The sequence below is a fragment of the Thunnus maccoyii genome, chromosome 12 (assembly GCF_910596095.1).
Source record: "Thunnus maccoyii chromosome 12, fThuMac1.1, whole genome shotgun sequence".
Taxonomy (NCBI): Eukaryota; Metazoa; Chordata; class Actinopteri; order Scombriformes; family Scombridae; genus Thunnus; species Thunnus maccoyii.
This window is the reverse complement of record NC_056544.1, coordinates 6,629,572-6,648,010: the sequence shown is the minus strand read 5'-3', so window position 1 is coordinate 6,648,010 and position 18,439 is coordinate 6,629,572. Positions and strand designations below refer to the sequence as shown.

Sequence of the window (18,439 nt, the reverse complement as noted above, 5' to 3'; positions counted from 1 at the left end):
ATCTTTCAGCCTCAAACAACACATGCAACACCTGCTAAATAATCAAATACAACTACTACTAAAACTTCTTCTTTGCTGTAAGCAGGTGTGTGTGTGTGTGTTGTCTATCACCTTTTGTTGATCTTTACTCGAGCTCTTTGGTGATTACAGAAAGCGCCATGCAAACAATACTTATCATTACCTTACAGTCAGGCTTTGGGAAGATTAGTTTCGCCTGCAAACAGGCCTGCTGTTACCTAATGTAATGTGTTATGCTGAAATCCTTGTAGACAACTTTAAAATGACATTTTATTTATTTTACATAGCAAAACATGGGAGATATTAAAAGTTGAGACAGACTGAGTTTACATGGGCTAGACTGATATTAAAAGATTACTAGAATGATCTATTCTGACATGTATTTCCTCTCTTTTTTAAAAGTGGATTTGGAAGATTTATTAGAGTGTTTTTGCCATCTTTATATCCTTTTTATGATCCCATGACTTATAATAAGCAGAAAAACTTGCTTTGTAATGTCAAAACATGGCTGCATTCCCAGAAACTGGGGGATTTTGCTTTTCTGAACTTTTTGGTGAGATGTCATTTGTCACAAATAGTCAACAGACATGATTTCTTCATGTGAATACTAGATGATAAACTAATGATACACTCATAAAGTCCTTTTCAAGCTTTGTGACAGTCATTAAAATGAAATACAGTAACTCACAGTCCATTATGGAGCTTTGAGTGACAGTGGAATCCAACTGACCGACATAATGCGATCAGTCACCCCACCTAATATGTCAACAGTCTGCTGTCTCTTCACACCAGGCGGTTAGGATTGACATGGGATACTGACACAGGATCTGTCAGTGAACACAGGTCATGCATCACTTGCTTCGTTTTACACGAGGAGCAGGATGTGAGCGTTGCTTTGCATACACCACATTAAAATGTGTGTGCTGTGTATATTAAGTAATCATGTCAACAATGACAGAGAGTTATTGCTAGTTGTGTCCCATTATACTACACCTGTGCATGTGTTTTGGTAATGCAAATAACTCTGAATTATTAAATTAAATTAAATTAAATTAAATTAAATTAAATTAAGCAAAACATTGGTGCAGTCCACCATACTGTTGCAGTAAAATCATATCAGACAGGCACATTTTCTTTGTCAGATTGGTTGTCAGATAGATTCCCTAAAGGAACCTTTTTTTAAAATTTTTATTCTTCAATAAGAAGAAGAGGGCTGACTTTTGAGTGATCTCATTACCTATAACACAAAATTTACATGCATAATCATGGTCCTAATAGGGGAAACCAATTGTTTGTGATGATCCTATGACCTTTCTTTTAGTGCCGCTATCTGCCTGAACTATGGCTATTTTTACATATCTATTCTGTCGCCTACTGAGTATGATGTTGGAAAGTAATGGTTACCTGGGAAGATCAGTCTGCGCTCAAATCTCTGTATAATGATAGACAGAGTACAAAATGTAAAGGTGCAAGTAGATGACCAGATAAGATAACCAGACCAACTGTAACTGAACTTTTTTTTTCATTCCAGTAGAGCAGCAAAGGTGATAGTGAGTTCATTCATGGAAGAGAGCAATGTATATTATGCAAGTTTGGGGGGAGGGGGGGGGGGGGTCGTAAGACAAGCAGGTAGAATATCACAGGTTTTTCGGGAGGTTGGGGTGGGAATGAGCCCCCCCAAACTCTGAGACACACACACACACACACGTTCCATACACCCGTTATTCCTTTTCACCATTATCTTATGTTGTCATCTCCCCCTTTCAAGATATGGGGATCCTGTGGCAAGACCCCAAGACCCCCCTTCCTTCCCCAACACACACACACACACACACACACACACACACACAGAGGGCCAGTGTTCTCCCCTGGGGGGCTGACCAAGATGAAAGGAGGAGTGGTGAAGGGGACTGATGGAGTAGATGAAACAGATGAGATGACCTCGCTCCTCATTTTTTCTCCCAGCTCTCTCTGTCCTTTTTCCATATTGGCTACTGGCATGCCTACATTTTAATTAAGGAAAACACTTCAGTTTACATGTATATACATGTCATTGTTTAACTTAGCCTTATCTTTATTATGTTCTGACAATGTGTCACTGGGATATAGCTTTAATATCAGGTCAGTGGCGTAAAATTTATGGATTATGGTTCATAGACTTTCACAACATATGTATGTGGGATTCTGTTGGTATTTTTCTGAGTGGCTTATCTTCATGCTGTACCTGTTATAGGATTGCAGAACTTTACTAAATGGACATGTGATCTTAAATAGTCTTTTTGGTAGTCCAGTGAACATATTGCTGTCCTGTACCAGATAACTTTCTTGGAAGCAAAACTGTAAATGTTAGATTTTGTTTATTTTTCAGTGTATTTGCATGCAGCTAAGTGATCGTGTTACTCATAGAAACCGGGTTATGTGGGTAATCAAGTTTCAATAAGGACAGGCTCTTGCCTGACTACCTGAAATGGTGTCTGCTATCAAACACTGCCACTGTGTGGCAACCCTGAGTCACTGCGGGGGGACAGCTCCCATTCATGTAGGTGTGAACACACCAAGATAATGTCCTGTTTTACTGAGATCTCTGAACGTGACACGAAGCACATAAAATGATGGTGACTCATTGCTGCAGAGACCTATATATTAGTTGTAACATGTCTTGTTTTCAGGACTTACCAGTACTGTTCCATGTTTACTGCAGTGGTGGATGAAGTATTCAGATTCTTTAGTTAAGTAAAAGTGGCAATACTACTGTGTAAAACTGCTCTGTTACAGGTAAAAGCCTTGTATTAAAAATGTTACTTAAGTGAAAGTATGCAATCCAATAAGAAAAAATTACTTAAAGTATCAAAAGTAAAAATATTCATGTTCAGCGTTGTATTTTTCTATAAATCTATCATTATTGATGCATTAACATGTAGGCAGCATGCTAATGTTGTAGCTGGTTTAGGCAGAACTGATTTTAACTACTCTACAAACTGTGGCAATTTATCAATAATTGTGCATCATATGTCACAAACGTACATGTTTTGTATGTTAAATCTTAATCTGCAAAGTAATTATAGTTGTCAAATAAATGTCATGGAGTAAAAAGTACAATATTTCCCTCTGAACTGTAGTGCAGTAGAAGTATAGGGTAGTATAAAATGTAAATACTTAAGTATAACTTAACATTTAAATACTTAAGTACAGTAAGTATTTGTATTTACTTAAATTATGAGCACTGTCCCACATATCCTCTTTGCTTATCCACATTTTCCATACTTCAGCAGTTTGACTAATTTTGTAATTTCATTCAGCATTTACAACAGTCCTACAATATCATTTGAGTAGGAAACATAAACCATGGGAACACAGCTAGTGGTTTTCGGGTGGAGCTAGTTGATGAGCTAAATGGCCCTAATGACTCTGAACCAGCCTTGGGGGGTTCTTCTGTCAACTGGTTCAATTTCCTGCCTCTTTCTGCAGGCGCCTGTTGAATAGATTTTCTGGCACCTCTGGCACCAAACTTGGAGCTAAACACACACACAGTAGGGAACTGGCCAATACTATTCTCTTCATCCGCCCAGAGTAAGTCAGTGATTGAATCAATATGCAGTTTGTGTCAAACCGTGTGTGTGTGTGTGTGTGTGTGTGTGTGTGTGTATTTATGGGTCTATGCATGTGCATTGTGTACATACTATATCATATGTATGGGTGTCTTTGAGTGGTGCAGGGAGGATGTCTAGGCAGGGAGAGTACTGATCATATTGATCAGTCTGTGTGTGTGTATGCATGTGTGTGAAATGCCAATAATGACCACACCATACTGTGTACATCCACATTAGGACACACTGTCTGACCTCCAAAAGACAGTTCCATGAATCTGATATCAGTGGGATTCACAGTTACACACACGCACGTCAAACACACAATGTCACTGAAACACTGTAAATACACACATGATCAAAACTAACCTGGCATGCTTCATACTTACGGATTTTAGACAGTATACTTTGTACAGACAAATAGTTTTAAGGGATAATTTTGACCTTTTAATGAGTATTGAAATTGTTAAAATATACAAATATCCACATTGCAGCATGTGTGCCACCTGTGTTGTTGAGAAAATGTTGCTGAATTCACTTTTTTCAAAGCCCATACATGTAGAATGATATGAGACTATAGCATTTTTCAAAATATTCGCATGACATACTTTTGTTTGGGGAAAAAGGACACAATCCACTTTTTTGTTTGTTTTGTTTGTTTGTCTGACCACCACTAGGAGTCACCAGAGTCAGATTTTTTTTTTTATCCAACACATATAGGACAATTTGGAAGGCAGTGTGTGGCACACAGTGTATTAATACTGTGCCTGCCACTGCTCTGAGGCAAAAAATGGAATGTTAAAGGACAGGTTAACAATTTTTCAAGTCTGTCTTAAAACAACAGCCAGGTCACCAGATGAAGTTTTTTCTTGCCATAATCAATCATATCAATCATACTGACCATTAGAAGATCCCTTCATAATACACTTTCAATGTAAGTGATGGGAGACAAAATCCACTCCAAATGAGTCAAATCAAGTAAATATCTTTCAAATGTTACAGTCTTTTTAGTACCAAAGTCCCTCTTTTTGTTACTATACTTCCACTGCAGCTCAACAGGGAAACACTGTCTGAGGAAACACAAAGAGGGAATTTGATGCTAAAAAGACTGTAAATGTGGCAGATATCCACTTGATATGACTAACTCAGACTGCTGAAGCCTCATATAAGCTTCAGATCAACTTTTAAATGCATTTTTGCACAAAATTACTGTGTGGACTCACTGTGGGTTTTGGCCTCCATCACTTACACTGAAAGCACATTTGAAGGGGATCTTTTAACAGCCGGTATGAACGGGAGGAATGATTACAGCAAGGGAAACCTCTTTTACTGTTCATATGGACACCTGACTGTTACTTTAATACAGACTTAGATGTGGAGAATGATGTAGGTGCAGAGTGTGACACTAGAAATCTGTTTTCACATTCATTGGCTGAAGGGGGAAAGTTTTTCTGTGCTCACCTTAAATCTCAGTTTAAGACACAAGTACAAACATGACATCACAAATAGTGAAACCAAGCCACTTCAGCTACCTCATCCTAGCAAACAACAAAAACATACACTTTTGTCTTGAACATCACCAGCTAACAGTTTCAAGATTCTGCACTGACCTTTATTTTTATCCACAGCTGGCTGGAGTGTCGGCCATATTTTTCACAGCCTGCTTTAGACTCTGCCCTCTTATACCCAGTTCAGTTAAAAGGGACAAAACTGATTGGCCATCAAAACCCCTAAAGCCAGCCTCCACTGGGCAGACCTTAAATTTCAGCCACACCCAACTCTGTATATCTAAGCTTTTTCCTCTCATAGGTCATTTTGGTTCAATCCTGCCATGGTAACCACTGTCAGCTCCACAAAATACACAACATAATGTGTTTCTGACCACAACACAAGATCTAGGCTTAGATTAGTGGCAGCCATCATGAGATGTTTTCTCAAATACACACATTTTCCAGTCCCTTCCTGCCTTAAGCTGCCCTACATCATGCCTGTTTAAAATTGCTTTCTGCCTGACCTGTTCACCCTCAAGAACAAACAAAATCCCATCTTGTTTCCTTTTAGCATCTACTGAGTTTATGTCTAAGCACTTGCTCTCAGCGGCTGCTGCTAGACACCTCAGCACTTGGTTATGTCTCCAGGTGCCCTTGAGACAGGCTTGTTTTACCCCCAGATAGAATGTGCCGAAGTGAAGCTATACTCTTCCTTAGACTTTGGAGAGATGAAAACACATCAAAAGCTTTCAGACACAAATGATTGTTTAAAGTGGGTATTTTTACAAGTCTCGAAATATATGTGGAGGGAATCTTTGAATTTGGTCTGGTCCCCTTAAAGACCACAATTGTCAAAGAAATGTAGCACCAACAGTCATTTTCATTTCAAATCCAACATGCACACACAAAAGTAAACACTTAAGAAGTGGTACTGTCCAAATTACTTACTCATTAGACACTTATTAGACTGCACTGTATATTCATATACACTAACAGAACTTGGCTTTAATCTGGTCCAGGAGCTAAACAAAGCTCTGCAATATTCTACAAAGCATATTTCCTGCTGTGGTCGCTTCTCATTCACTCCAACTTTATTAACATCTGACAGCACTTACAGGAGCGCTTACTGGGCAGGGCTGAGTCTAATAAGGCCTCATCTTGGAACAGGCAATACTGCTTTTGTTTAAGGCTTGGACACAGATCTGAGCACCAAATAGTGGTAAGAGAGATCATATTGTTGTAATTCTTGCTAATTAATGTTACAGGCGGCTGCTAAATGGGCTCTGATGTTTGGCAGCGTTGGTTTCTACAACATTGTTTAACAAGAGTATGCAGACACACACACACACAAACCTTTTCCTTAAGCATGTTGACACCATCTGGGGAACTGCTGATAGCTAGCTGCCTGATAGCAGTAGTGGGATTACATGGAGTTTTATGGAGAGAGCAGCGACTGTGTGTTAAAGTCCTCTTGATGGCAATGCTGTCCTCTGGATCAGCTTCACTTACCAGTGAAATGGCAGCCCTGCTCCCTACAAACCACTTAAATCACTCACTAACCCTACATCACCTAACAGTAGGACTTACCTGAGATATTCCTGCTGGAGGACTGAAGTCACAGTGTGACACAATGTATATTATGTGTCAAGATTTGCTTAGTGTCCTTGCACTTGTTACCAGCCTGTTTATAATTTTATTGTACAGGATTCTAACCACAATAGGTCGAGCCAGATCAACACGATAGGCTTAGTGAAGATACAAAGCAAAGATACCGCCTGAGTTGAAAGGTACAGGTGCAAGGTGCATGGCAGTGTTCATAAAACAAGTTAGTTATTGTAGTTTGGCTCACTGATTTGGCCCACTGACCAGCACATTCATCTGGTACAGCAGCAGCAGTGGCTCAAGGAGGCAATTAAGGCACCCAAAGTAGCAAAATTAAGCAATTTGTAATACCAAGAGTATTGCAGCTTGAAACTACAGGAGCCAAACCCAAACGTCACAAATATGAAGTACACAGCACCTCCAGCTGGGTTATTTTGACTGACTCAAGTGATTTAATTTCAAGTGGCTTAATTTGAAAAGAAGTGTTACTGATGCTAATGATAGCAAGCAGAAAAGTTGAATGTGTACATTGACAAATAGGTTTGGGGTGGTTGGGATGGATGCACTCACATCTGTTCTTCTGACAGAGAAATGTGATCTAAGACATTGTGGTTTTGGGATCAGTGTAACCAGCATGTGGGTTTTAAGCAAGACTTACCTCCTGCTGTGGCTTCCTCCCAGGGTTGCCAGGTCTGTGTGACAAAGCCAACACAATGGCCAATCAAAACCAGCCCAAAAACCAGCCAAATACCAGAACTCAAAATATGCCTCTGCCCGACCATATACACTGCTTTTACAGTCCAACAGCATTGCTGTCATTGCCAAATGTATTGTAATATCTACAAAGTACCACCATAAATGTTTAGTGTGCCAGCATTAAAAGCAGTTTTCCAGGGTTAGGATCGAGAGGTGGGCGGCGGAGAGCATTACGGTACATTCTGTGTGTGTATGTGGGTGGCATGTTGGCATGTGTCTATGTACTGATCTGGAGTCAGTTTGGTAGGATTTGGGTATAAGTAAATGATTTCATTCAAAATATGGATTTTTATTTGTAGATATTATTCATGTAATTCGCATGCAAAATAGGTCTTACCCAACGAGCAGACAAAAAATTCAACCCACAGCAACACTTCAAAAGTAGCCCAATTCCACAGGAAAACCACAGACCTTGCAACCCCGCTTCCTCTCTTTCAGTAAAACTTTATTAGCATCTGACAACATTTGTCTCTTTAATGACTCACTCTGACAATGATCTAACACATATACATGTGGTTATTTAACCTCATGGAAGACAGGCTTTTAGCATGGCAGCATCTTCTACAAAGCGCTGTGTTCCCTGAGTAGTGGTAAGACCAAATATCTCTTATAGGATTCTGCTTGGATAGACACTGAACAAAAATAGATGGGTGCAAAACACTTTTCATTTCAATAAGAGGTTTAGCTTTAAAATCGTATGTGGGCAAAGATTTGCACTTATTAAACCCCTTCCCCACCATCTGCACTCTGTGCAATGTGAATGTACCCTGTCAGAGAACACACAGCTGACTATAAATGGCATTATATGACCAGAGCACAACCAGAACTCTTGTGCAAGTACCACCTGGCCTCATGTTTTCTCTGTGTCAGTTAGCTTGTGGTAAAACACATTATTTGAGAATGCTCTATGTGAGCACAATGTAGAATTGAACTAGATTTTGACAAAGAGCCCCTTTATAAGACAGGGCCACGAGATTAGCTATTAATGCAGGACCCACCTTAACTGATATTACACTTAAGCCAGTCAAAACCCCAACAAACTTTCAATCACATTACCAAAACCATGTGACATGCAGTGAACCTGGGGTTTTTGGGGAACCTGGGGCAGTTGCCCATTTTGCCTGGTCGGGTGGTCCAACCTTGGTCTCCAGTCTGGAAATCATGCTAATGTTTTGGCACAGGCAATACTGAGGTAGTGGTAACCAATTTGGACTGTCACCTGCTTATACAGCTTCAGTCATTCCACCACATGAAGTATATAAAATATCATCAACCTTGTTAAATATGCAACTCATGGTGAATATGCTATGCATTTTGTTGAAGGCAGAAATCTTGGCTTAAATGTGTGGAAGTTTATTTTCACTATGGATTCACATTTAACTCCAACACCTTAGCAAATGCTTACTCTCTAGTTAAAGGGGACTTACACCTCCTTTTAGACCTAACTAGTAAGAGTTTAAACAAGGTGTCTCGTCAGCCATTGGTGATGGAGAAAATAGACACTGACATTGCGCTTCACATAACTGACAGGACAAATACATATTCTCGGCCAAATTGGCTTAGAGTCAAGAAAGGTGTAGCTACATTTGACCCCAAGTAGTCATTGTAGTTGGACGTGGAGGGAAAGGAAAACAAACGTGCGTGTGAACATTATCCTCATCAGCACCACATTGGCCTGGACAGCTCCGCCTCAGGCTAATGAAAACATCATGTTTATGTGGTTGGATGGGTTATGCTGATCAAGAATAGCCCTATCCCAAAAAGAATTCCTAATATTATATTGAAGTGGATGAGAGCACAGGTGTTGGCTTTACACATCGTCACGCCATTGAGGAACAACAGTGGCAGGCCCAACATAAACTATGCAGCCTACTGCTGGAGCTCTAGTTGATGGGGTTGATTGAAGTACAGCCTGATAATGGTTGACATTGATTTGACATTTTCAGCTTAAATCAGTTGCTAACAAGTGGCAACCTCTGGGACTAAAAAATGAAGACAATGCGGAAGTACCAAAAACTGCAGTTCCTTTAATGTCCACTTGAGTCTGGCTCCAAAAGCAAGTCAATCCCCATAGACCTCCATGTTAAAATACCCAACTTTACAACAGAAATAAACATGTTTACAGCCTGGTACAAAAACCACTTGGTCTCTATAGCTTACTCCCCCTTTCATGACAATTGTACAGGGAGTGAATTTTTTTATAACACCTTTAAATTTTATTAAACTGTAAAGTTATGCATAATTAAGGACATGGCCGCTTTGAGTGACAGGTCGCTAGCTGCTAGGTGACTAGTTTCAGCAACCAGGCTTCATTCGGCCCACCTCAGCTACACTTCTTTGCACATTTTGGATTAGCTGGGAGTTAGGTGGAGTCAGGCACTGCCAAGATGGCAACAGCTGGAGCCGCCCACTTTGAGCTTCAAAACCGCTCTTCAGAAACCAACGGCTGACATCACCGTGGCTAAGTAGATATTTTTTACAGTCTATGGCTGCTACAGTTGTCAAGTTGTCATACTGGCATGTCACTCTTGATCTCTGATGAACATTTTAAGTAATAAGAGGAAACAACCTTTTGTTTTCTTCCATGATAATGGGTTGATTAACTTGTGATCTCAGGATAACGGCATTAAAAAAAAAAAAAAAATTGCAAGCATGGCCGTTCTTGGCCTCCATAGTCTGGAGTCACAAAAGGTGTTATAAAACTTTTTCACATATGCAGTTGTACTCCCCAACACCTGTTAATAAACTTTGATGTGTAAAGCTGCTGTCCCCCTTTACGTTGCTCAAACTTTTTCTAATCTCTATATTGTGTCCCACTTGACTTGACATGACTTACACCCACGTGTGCTGCATTATCTTTGTTCCCGGTAGCTAAAGAGGGTGGCTGAACAGCTGCTTTATTAGGCTGCAATATTTTTCAGGCATCCCAGTTCCTTTGAGGAGTTGCATTAGATTTAAAAGTGAAAGCAATAATGGAGGAATGACATAAGCTACCAGTACAAACATTAGCTCAGACTCCCAAAGACCTCTGAAGCAGAATAACTGTAAAGTAACAGTGAAATGTTTCCTTGGCACACATGCATTGACAGCGATAAGGGGAATAGAAACAAGAAAAGCCAAGGGGGCTAATTGAGATTTACAATCATTTAATTAATGTCAAATGTAGTTTACAAACGGGAAAGACATGTACCATTTCCAAGAATATACAAGACACAAATTAGTTCTGACACAATCCTCTTGTGCAATTTGTCATCTTTGGGGCAGGTTCGAATCAACCGAGGGTTGGAGGAATCACACCGTGAAAGCAACAGCGTAGCACCACATCCTGTTTATCCTGTTGAGTGTTACTCTACCAGGATGTGCAGCTAGATAATGAGCTAAAACCAAAGGGAAGAAAGCTAAAAAAATGAAAGGTTCATCAATATAGATGAGCTCAGCCATCGCAGCTGATCAACTCATGCCTTACTCGCCCCAGAATTATTCGTCTTGTCATGAAGAAGGATCCCAGACCCCGTTTATTTCTCTCTGAAAACAAAAGGTGAATGTTTCAACTCTGGGCTTTTTACATTATTTCACAGTGGATGGAGATGTTCAACTTCAGATGTAAAAAAAGTCCCTTTGAGAGAGCGAACACTACTGACACTGAGATGAAAATGCACATGAACAGAATGTGTCTCTTTTGCATTAAGGCCATCTTCCTCACCTTTTTTTTCAGTGAACATAGGAACAGTTTTCTTCACTATGTCTTATTTTACCGCCCAGGTTTTGTGAACAGGACCACTCGTGATATTTGAGAAGTTTTATTTTTTCTTTTTTTTTTTCAGCATTTCTTACAACAATACAGACGTCACAGAATACATAGTTTTACAAACACAAAGCACACCACCACCTTGGCTGCTGCTGCCGTAGAGGGAAGGGAGGGGGGAGGAGGGGAGGGGGATGGGGGGATGTTGCGGGTCTGGAGGTTGCCAGTTCAGTCTTGGCCATCCATCTTGTCTATTATAGTCAGAAAGAATCTGCCCTTCGGGGGTTGCCATTTTGGGACCTTTTTGCAGCATAGCAGTATGAGAACAATGGAAAAAGCTTTCTTTTGAGACATGTAGGGGTAAAATAAAAAGTGTCTAGACTATGATCTGAGCATGTTGTTACTCCCAACTGAGAGGAAGCACAGATGGAGGTTAAAAGAAGAGGCTCAGTTGGACATTGTTGCAACTAAAGAGCAGTTCCATCGTTCTGCTAGTTCGCAGTAAGTCTTGGGCAATAGGAATCTCTCCATTCGATAAAACTAACAAAAAAAAAAAAATCTCTCCTTGCTTCATGTTCAGATCTATAGTTTCTCAAGGTACTCTGCAGAAAAATTACACCACCTAAATCTTGACCATCTAGTCTCGAGTAGTTTATTATTACTTAATTTTTTTATTCCTGTACAGTGAAATAAAACCTCAACGGATCTTCAAATGATCTTCTTTTTAAAAATACAGAAGGCTTCTTTTATTCCAGCCATTTTTTCCCCCCCAAACATCATTCCCAAACCCTTCCAACTAAAAACAGGACTTTGATATTATATACTTCTGTGTGTGTCTGCTGATGGTAAATGTGTGTGCATGTATTTGCGTTATGTGTGTACATGTGTGTGTGTGTGTGTGAACTCTATGTCATTTACACCCAACATTGTAAACATACATAGAACTATATTACATGTGCTTGCACTGCGTTTTGGGAAGAGGTGGGGGGGAGACTTTTGGTTTACTTCACTAGAACACCACGAAAGAGGGAGGAGGGGAGGGGAGGATGGGAGAGGAGGGCTCGCGAGAAGAAGAGGTGGAGGAGGAGGAGGAGGAGAAGGAGGAGGAGGAGGAGTGTCAAACTCCTTTTCAAGGTGGTGAGGTTATTCTCAGTTTGGTTGAAAGCTCAGTTTTAGTGGACAGGCCCTTTTTTTTAATTCTCTTAAGCAACAGGGGCATGAAGATAAGAGTTTTCTCTCTGCCAGGAATAGGAAGAAAAACAAACAAAAAGCAGCTTTCTGTCAAGTCATCAGGGTAGAGCCCGTTGTCCAGCACCACTGAAATGTCAAGAGCTAGAAGGGGGGAAAAAGCAGTTTTTAGATTCTGTATTAAGAAGTTCCTTTTAGGTCCAGCTCCAGCAGGGTGAAGCTTCCAGGTCTCAGCAGGGCTTAGCTGGGTCTATCAGGCTCTCCACTGAATAAAAGTCCTTCAGTATGTAAAGGGAGTCATATCAAGCCTGTTGACCTGCAGGACTGCAGCGTGTCTGCATGTTTCATTTTTTCTGTGGGTGGTCAGGCAGCCAGCCAGACGGCCGGTGAGCGCTGCTCCAGTCATTAATTCAAGCCAGTTTCAACCCCCCCCCCGAAAGAGCCAGAGTCTCAAAGACAGCCCGTCTTGTCTTCGTGGGCTCTTGGAGGGTTTTTGGGGGGCTACCGACCCGGGACGCAAGAAAAGAAAAAACAAATGACGATCGATCGGGGAGAGGAAATCCAAGATGTTGGAGGAATGGATTGGAAGGATGAAGAAACGGGGGGAAGGGGGGTGTGCTCTTTACAAGTAGACACGCCTCAGGTCTCCGGGTGAGGTGATGGTGTTGCACTGCGGGCACAGCTTCTTGTTCCCCTGTGAGGAACAATGGGTGGAGACACAACAGTTAGCTTGGTTGTTGAAAAACATGGTGATATCTGGATCACTTATAAATGCAATTTCACAAGTTATTAAAGGAACAATTGGATATTTTTTTGGAAAAAGATCTTTCTTGCTGAGAATTATATTTTAGAACTACTCATTTCACTTTCATTATTTTTATTATCATGTTGACACAATCCCTCATTTATTCGATTAGTGGACGAACAGAAAATTAACTGACAACAGTTTTGACAGTTTTATTACTACTCATGAAATTATCGAGCAAAAATGGCAAATTCTTGCTGGTTCTAGCTTCTGAAATGTGAGGATTTAGCTTTTTCTTGTTTTTATACATTTGCACATTCAATATCTTGAATATGGGGGTTTTGGATTGTTGAGTGGACTAAACAAGCATTTTTTAGATGTCAGATCTTTAGAGACTACAGTAAATCAGAGAGTCAGTAGTTGTAGCCCTACAGGATGACTTTGGATCTGGCTGTTAGCAGGAAACACACACTGAACCGAGATCATTCACTCTGCAATACAACTGATCTGTATAAAAGCTGCATGTTTATATTACGATGTGTCTCCTGACAGTTTACCGGTGTTTGACAGGTGAGTAAAACTACCACCTTATCTTTCCTTAATCTCAACCCTCCTGTTTGCTGCCGAATACCATCTCGCAACCTTCCCTCTCGGCTCTCCTCCTCCTCTCCCTCGGCTCTGCTTTGATAGTATGCCATCTGCAGTAAAGCAGCAGGTGATAATATGCAACACAGGGCTGACAGCAGAACAACGTTCTGACTGGGTGGTCTCTACCACTGTCCTCCACCTCTCTGTCTCGTTCCCGCTTGCTCGTTGGCTCGTTCTTTTCTTGCGTTGGCTAATAACTGCTGGCTGCAGGCGCGTTCCTGCCAGCTGCTTTTACTGTGCTTATTCTCAATTGGCTACACATGTATGAATAACTATAAATGTCAAAATAGATTATGTAAATAACTCAAGTATAGCGGTACATCTGGAGTTAACTTGGAGAGGAAGCTGTGGCTATTGCTTCTTTTATGTCAAAATAGGAACCTTGCTAGTAATTACAATAAAAAAAAAAAAAAAAAGCTTCAATGACATGTCATTCTAAATATCACACCCCTCTGAAAAGTCACCTGTTAGACATATCTGGGCTACATGCTTATAAATTGACCATCACAAAAGTATCTCTCTGGTATGTGGAGACTTTAGTCAGTCCACTGTTATGTGTGTACAAGGTGAGTGAAACGTGGACTATGTGAGTTTAGTCCATCTCACAGAAACAGTGTGTGTGTGATATTTAACATGTGTGCTACAGAATGAAGAGATCTCATGACTGCTTGTGCTTTCCAAATCCACGCTGACTACTACAAATGTTCAGGCTCGTCTGACCCCAAAAGATTAATAGGCTTCTTTTCCTGTAAACCACTGAATAAACTCTTTGGAGTGGCCGCATAGGCTGAGGGAATACACACATCGCACGTACACACACACACACACACACAGAAGAGGACTGGGGTGGTCGAAGGGTCTGACAGATCTCACACACTCTCGCTAAGAGGATTTCTGGCTCCGGAGTGCCCTAAACTGTCTCTTCACGTCTCAAGAGATTGAAGAAAGGGAAAGAAAAGTGTGGAGGTGAAGAAAGGATGAGAGAGGGAGGATGAGTAGAAGAATTTGGGATTCTACTCATGGTCTGAAATTCATTCACAATGAGATTTTACTATACAGGCTTTGATTACAATGCCTGAGTTTTGGTATATTATGGTACTTTTGCAATGCAAAACCAAATAAATATGTGAATCTAATGCTACATTCCTGTAAAACATGATATTCTCTGATGTCTCTAAACCTCCCCTGATGAGACACCTGTCACGTTCCCGTGATGCTCCGTGATAAAAGAGAAATATGCATCTGAGACGATTTTTCATTCCTACACTGTGTGAGGGGAACGTTTGTGTTGTTTGTTTGCGAGTCGAAGCTCTGCGCTCTGTTTAGTGTGGGCGTTAAGTGTGCGTGGGTGTGTGCCCGTCACGCTGCCTCCAGCTGCCTGGCTCATTAAAGCGGTGAGGGGTTGGGCTGACGTTAACTAGATTCCCAGGCATTTACTTTGATCAGTTTTGGCCCTCCCACTTTTATAGCTGTCTCCAGGTTATGAGTTTAGTGTCCCATTCATTAGACCAGTGACGGCAGTGTGCATGAGTGTGCGCGCGCACACACACACACACACACACACACACACACACACACACACACACACACACACACACACACACACACACACACACAGTGTACAGGTATATAGCTGATGGAAACAATGGGCCTCATTCAAGAATGTTTTCTTACTACGTCTCTTAAATTTGTTGGTAAAAAGCGAAAACAAAAAGGAAAGAAATCCTAAACCTCATTTATAAAACATGCACAGACTGCTGTTCTGTTTGTGCCCACATGAGATCCTTCATCAATCAGTATTGATTTTAAATTGGATGCATGTTCCAGACACATTAGCACATCTAAATTCCCGATTAATCCGGTATAAGGGCGGCAATCCTTAACATGTGGAAACTAATCAGCTGAGATAAAAATGAGAGCAGTTGATCCAGAATCTAAGAGAACGATGTGCTTTCATGTAACGTAACATGTCAGAGGGCAGCCCGTGCTCTACTACTGTAAACAACCGTGTGAAGATGCTTACAGATAGCATATTATCATGCTATGTTAGCTCAAGATGCTACGGGGTTATTAGTTTTTAGGATATCTTATTATGAAACAATATTCCAAAGCAGACGGAGAGACCAACATTGCATCACTAAATCCATGTGATGCAGCTTTACTGTGGCTAATAAAACACTAATTACTGGAATATTTTGTGTTTATCAGCTGCCTTTTATTCACTGCTTCATAGCTGAGGATCTGACTAAAACATTACACAGATTTGTGCTTCAACTTTCAGTATTGGACCTGACACCATGTAGATTTTATTCTTGGAAAAAAATAGTGATTGACACCGTGAAAGCTCTTAACGTGGTTCTTTAATTGTATATGTTAATGTATGCACCTCCCTCTCTCTGAGTTTGGTTGTGAGAATATTATTAATTTAAAGTGTAATGTAAAGAGGAGCTAATGGTGGGGAATGGTTTGATAATTGTTTCCCAGCTTGTGTCAAAACTGGCAACTGACGGTGTTTAAGAGTTTATAACTACGCAGGTGAGAAGGAAGAAGCTTGCAGGAGAAAGAGAGTGATGAGGTGAGGAAAGAGGGAAGTCACGGAGGCGTGAGAAAGGAGAGATAACGGCAAAGAAATCAGAGAAAGCAAATGAGGAGACGTTTTATCCTCCCAGCAGCAGAAACACTGTTTTTCTCTGCGCTCCATTTACCACATTAACACCAGATAATTACACACTACTGAATATATTAGACTAACTAATAACCAACAAGACCTGAGTGTGTGTGTGTGTGTGTGTGTGTGTGCGTGCGTGCGCATGTGTGCACACCCAAGGCGTTATGTAAACCTCATTGGAGGTTAAGGTTGAACACTTTATTCCAACATTTTAACAAGCCTTTTGGGGACCATTCCATTTAAGCTTTTCCCCTACTGCAGAGTCAAAGTGTTTGCATTGCCCTGGACTGTGTGTGTGTGTGTGTGTGTGTGTGTGTGTGTGTGTGTGTGTGTAGTGAAAGAACAGGTCATTTGGGGAATATTCCATTTTAGTTCCTCCCTATGGGGCACGGATACAGAGAGAAACTCACTGACTATGAAATGAGGCTGCAATAACTGCATGTCATGAGCTGCCCTACAGCGCGGAGAAGTAAGTGTGTGTGAACAAGTGTGAGAGTTGGTGCGTACCAGAGTCCTGAGCCAGCATTCTTCACAATGGACGTGCCAGCACTGGATGGAGGTGAGCGGCATCGTGTAGGAGTCCTGGAGAAAGAAGAGAAGAAGAAATGACACTGAGTTCACGGGATGCACGCGCATGCCAGGCCACTTAGTAAACAACAAACATAACAACACGGTACATTCCCTGACCCACCAACAGCATCAAACCACCAACCATTGAACGACACAGCCAGCAGCCACAGAGTCACTGAGCAAGGCAGCATGGGGGAGGGGGGGCAACTGAACCGGCAACCTGCAGGTCACACACACACACACACACGCACAGTCACGATATCAGGCAGGCAACGAGCAGAGACGGAGGGAAGCAGGCACAGGGGGGAGAAGATGAGGGAGGAAGCCATGAATGAACCTGGTCTTGTTTCTTTTCCTCTCGAAAAGAACGCAGAGATGAGGGAGGAGGAGGAGGGAGGGGAGGGGGGGAGAGGAGCGGAGGAGGGAGGGAGGTGCCTTACCCTCCGTAGGGGCTGTGGGAGGAGCCTCTTTATGCCGCTGCCGTAGCCACCAATCACAAGGCCCCTGTACAGGCAGTACAGGCCGAGGGGGAGGGACTTAGGCTGCCTCTCTCCGACCTCATTGGCCAGTGGCCGGGGCCCTGGCCACGCCCCTAGCCTCTTGATCTCCGCGCCTGACTGGAGAGCAGGCTTCCTCTGCGGAAGGGAGGGGTGGGGGTGGGAGAGGAGAGGGGCCCAAAGGTGGCAGCTAATCACAGAGGCGGGCTTGTACTGATCGCGCATGCATACACCCACACTGCAATATGAACACGCGTGTTGACAAACACACAGACCCACACACACACGCACGCACGCACGCACACAGATGTGAGAGCGTGACAGCCGGACAGCCAATGAACAAACTGCGATGAGGAAACACTTCTCTCTTCACACCGACTTTGTCACATAAAACAATGATGACTTGATGACTTGGCTAAGTTGCTTGAAATCAATAGGAAACCCTTGTTTACACAGCAACAAGAGTCACTCGGGCTATATTCTACACCACAATGAATATCACTGTATGCAATGTATGTTTCTCTCAGGATCTTTAAGATATCTCATGCAATAGATGCTGCAAAGTGCACAGATTCATTAGTACTTCATTAGGACTGGAGGTGCAGATAATGACATTTGAATACTGACAGAGGCCTAAACGCTTTCCTTATCCAGTGACTTCAACTGACACAAAAATGTGCTACGGTAGATTTGATGAGAGTGTGTATGGTATTTATTGCAATGATGCTGATGTGAATTGTAATCATAATGTTATAACAGTGTAAAGGTTTTTATGAAGAGTGATATGAGGCATTTTCTTGTCAGGGGGAGATGGTATAATTCTGTTTCCGTGATCCAAAATGTAAAACAACAGTTCCCAGTGTATCTGCCTTTAATGTCAATGCAGAGAGAAATAAACTATAAGTATTACTGATAACTATAATTA

The 18,439-nt window shown here is 41.6% G+C and overlaps 1 protein-coding gene across 6 annotated transcripts in view; it reads right to left on the bottom strand.

Moving 5' to 3' along the window:
- Positions 1-10,582: 10,582 nt before the first annotated feature.
- rnf220a (ring finger protein 220a) overlaps positions 10,583-18,439 on the bottom strand; it is a 259,438-nt gene continuing 251,581 nt past the window's right edge. For all 6 annotated transcript variants that reach the window (XM_042428896.1, XM_042428898.1, XM_042428897.1 and 3 more), the window contains 2 exons: positions 16,955-17,029; positions 10,583-13,080 (listed from right to left, as the gene is read on the bottom strand). In XM_042428896.1, the coding sequence (XP_042284830.1) occupies positions 13,009-13,080; positions 16,955-17,029 (147 nt within the window). In that variant the 3' untranslated portion in view covers positions 10,583-13,008. The remainder of the gene's footprint in view (positions 13,081-16,954; positions 17,030-18,439) is intronic.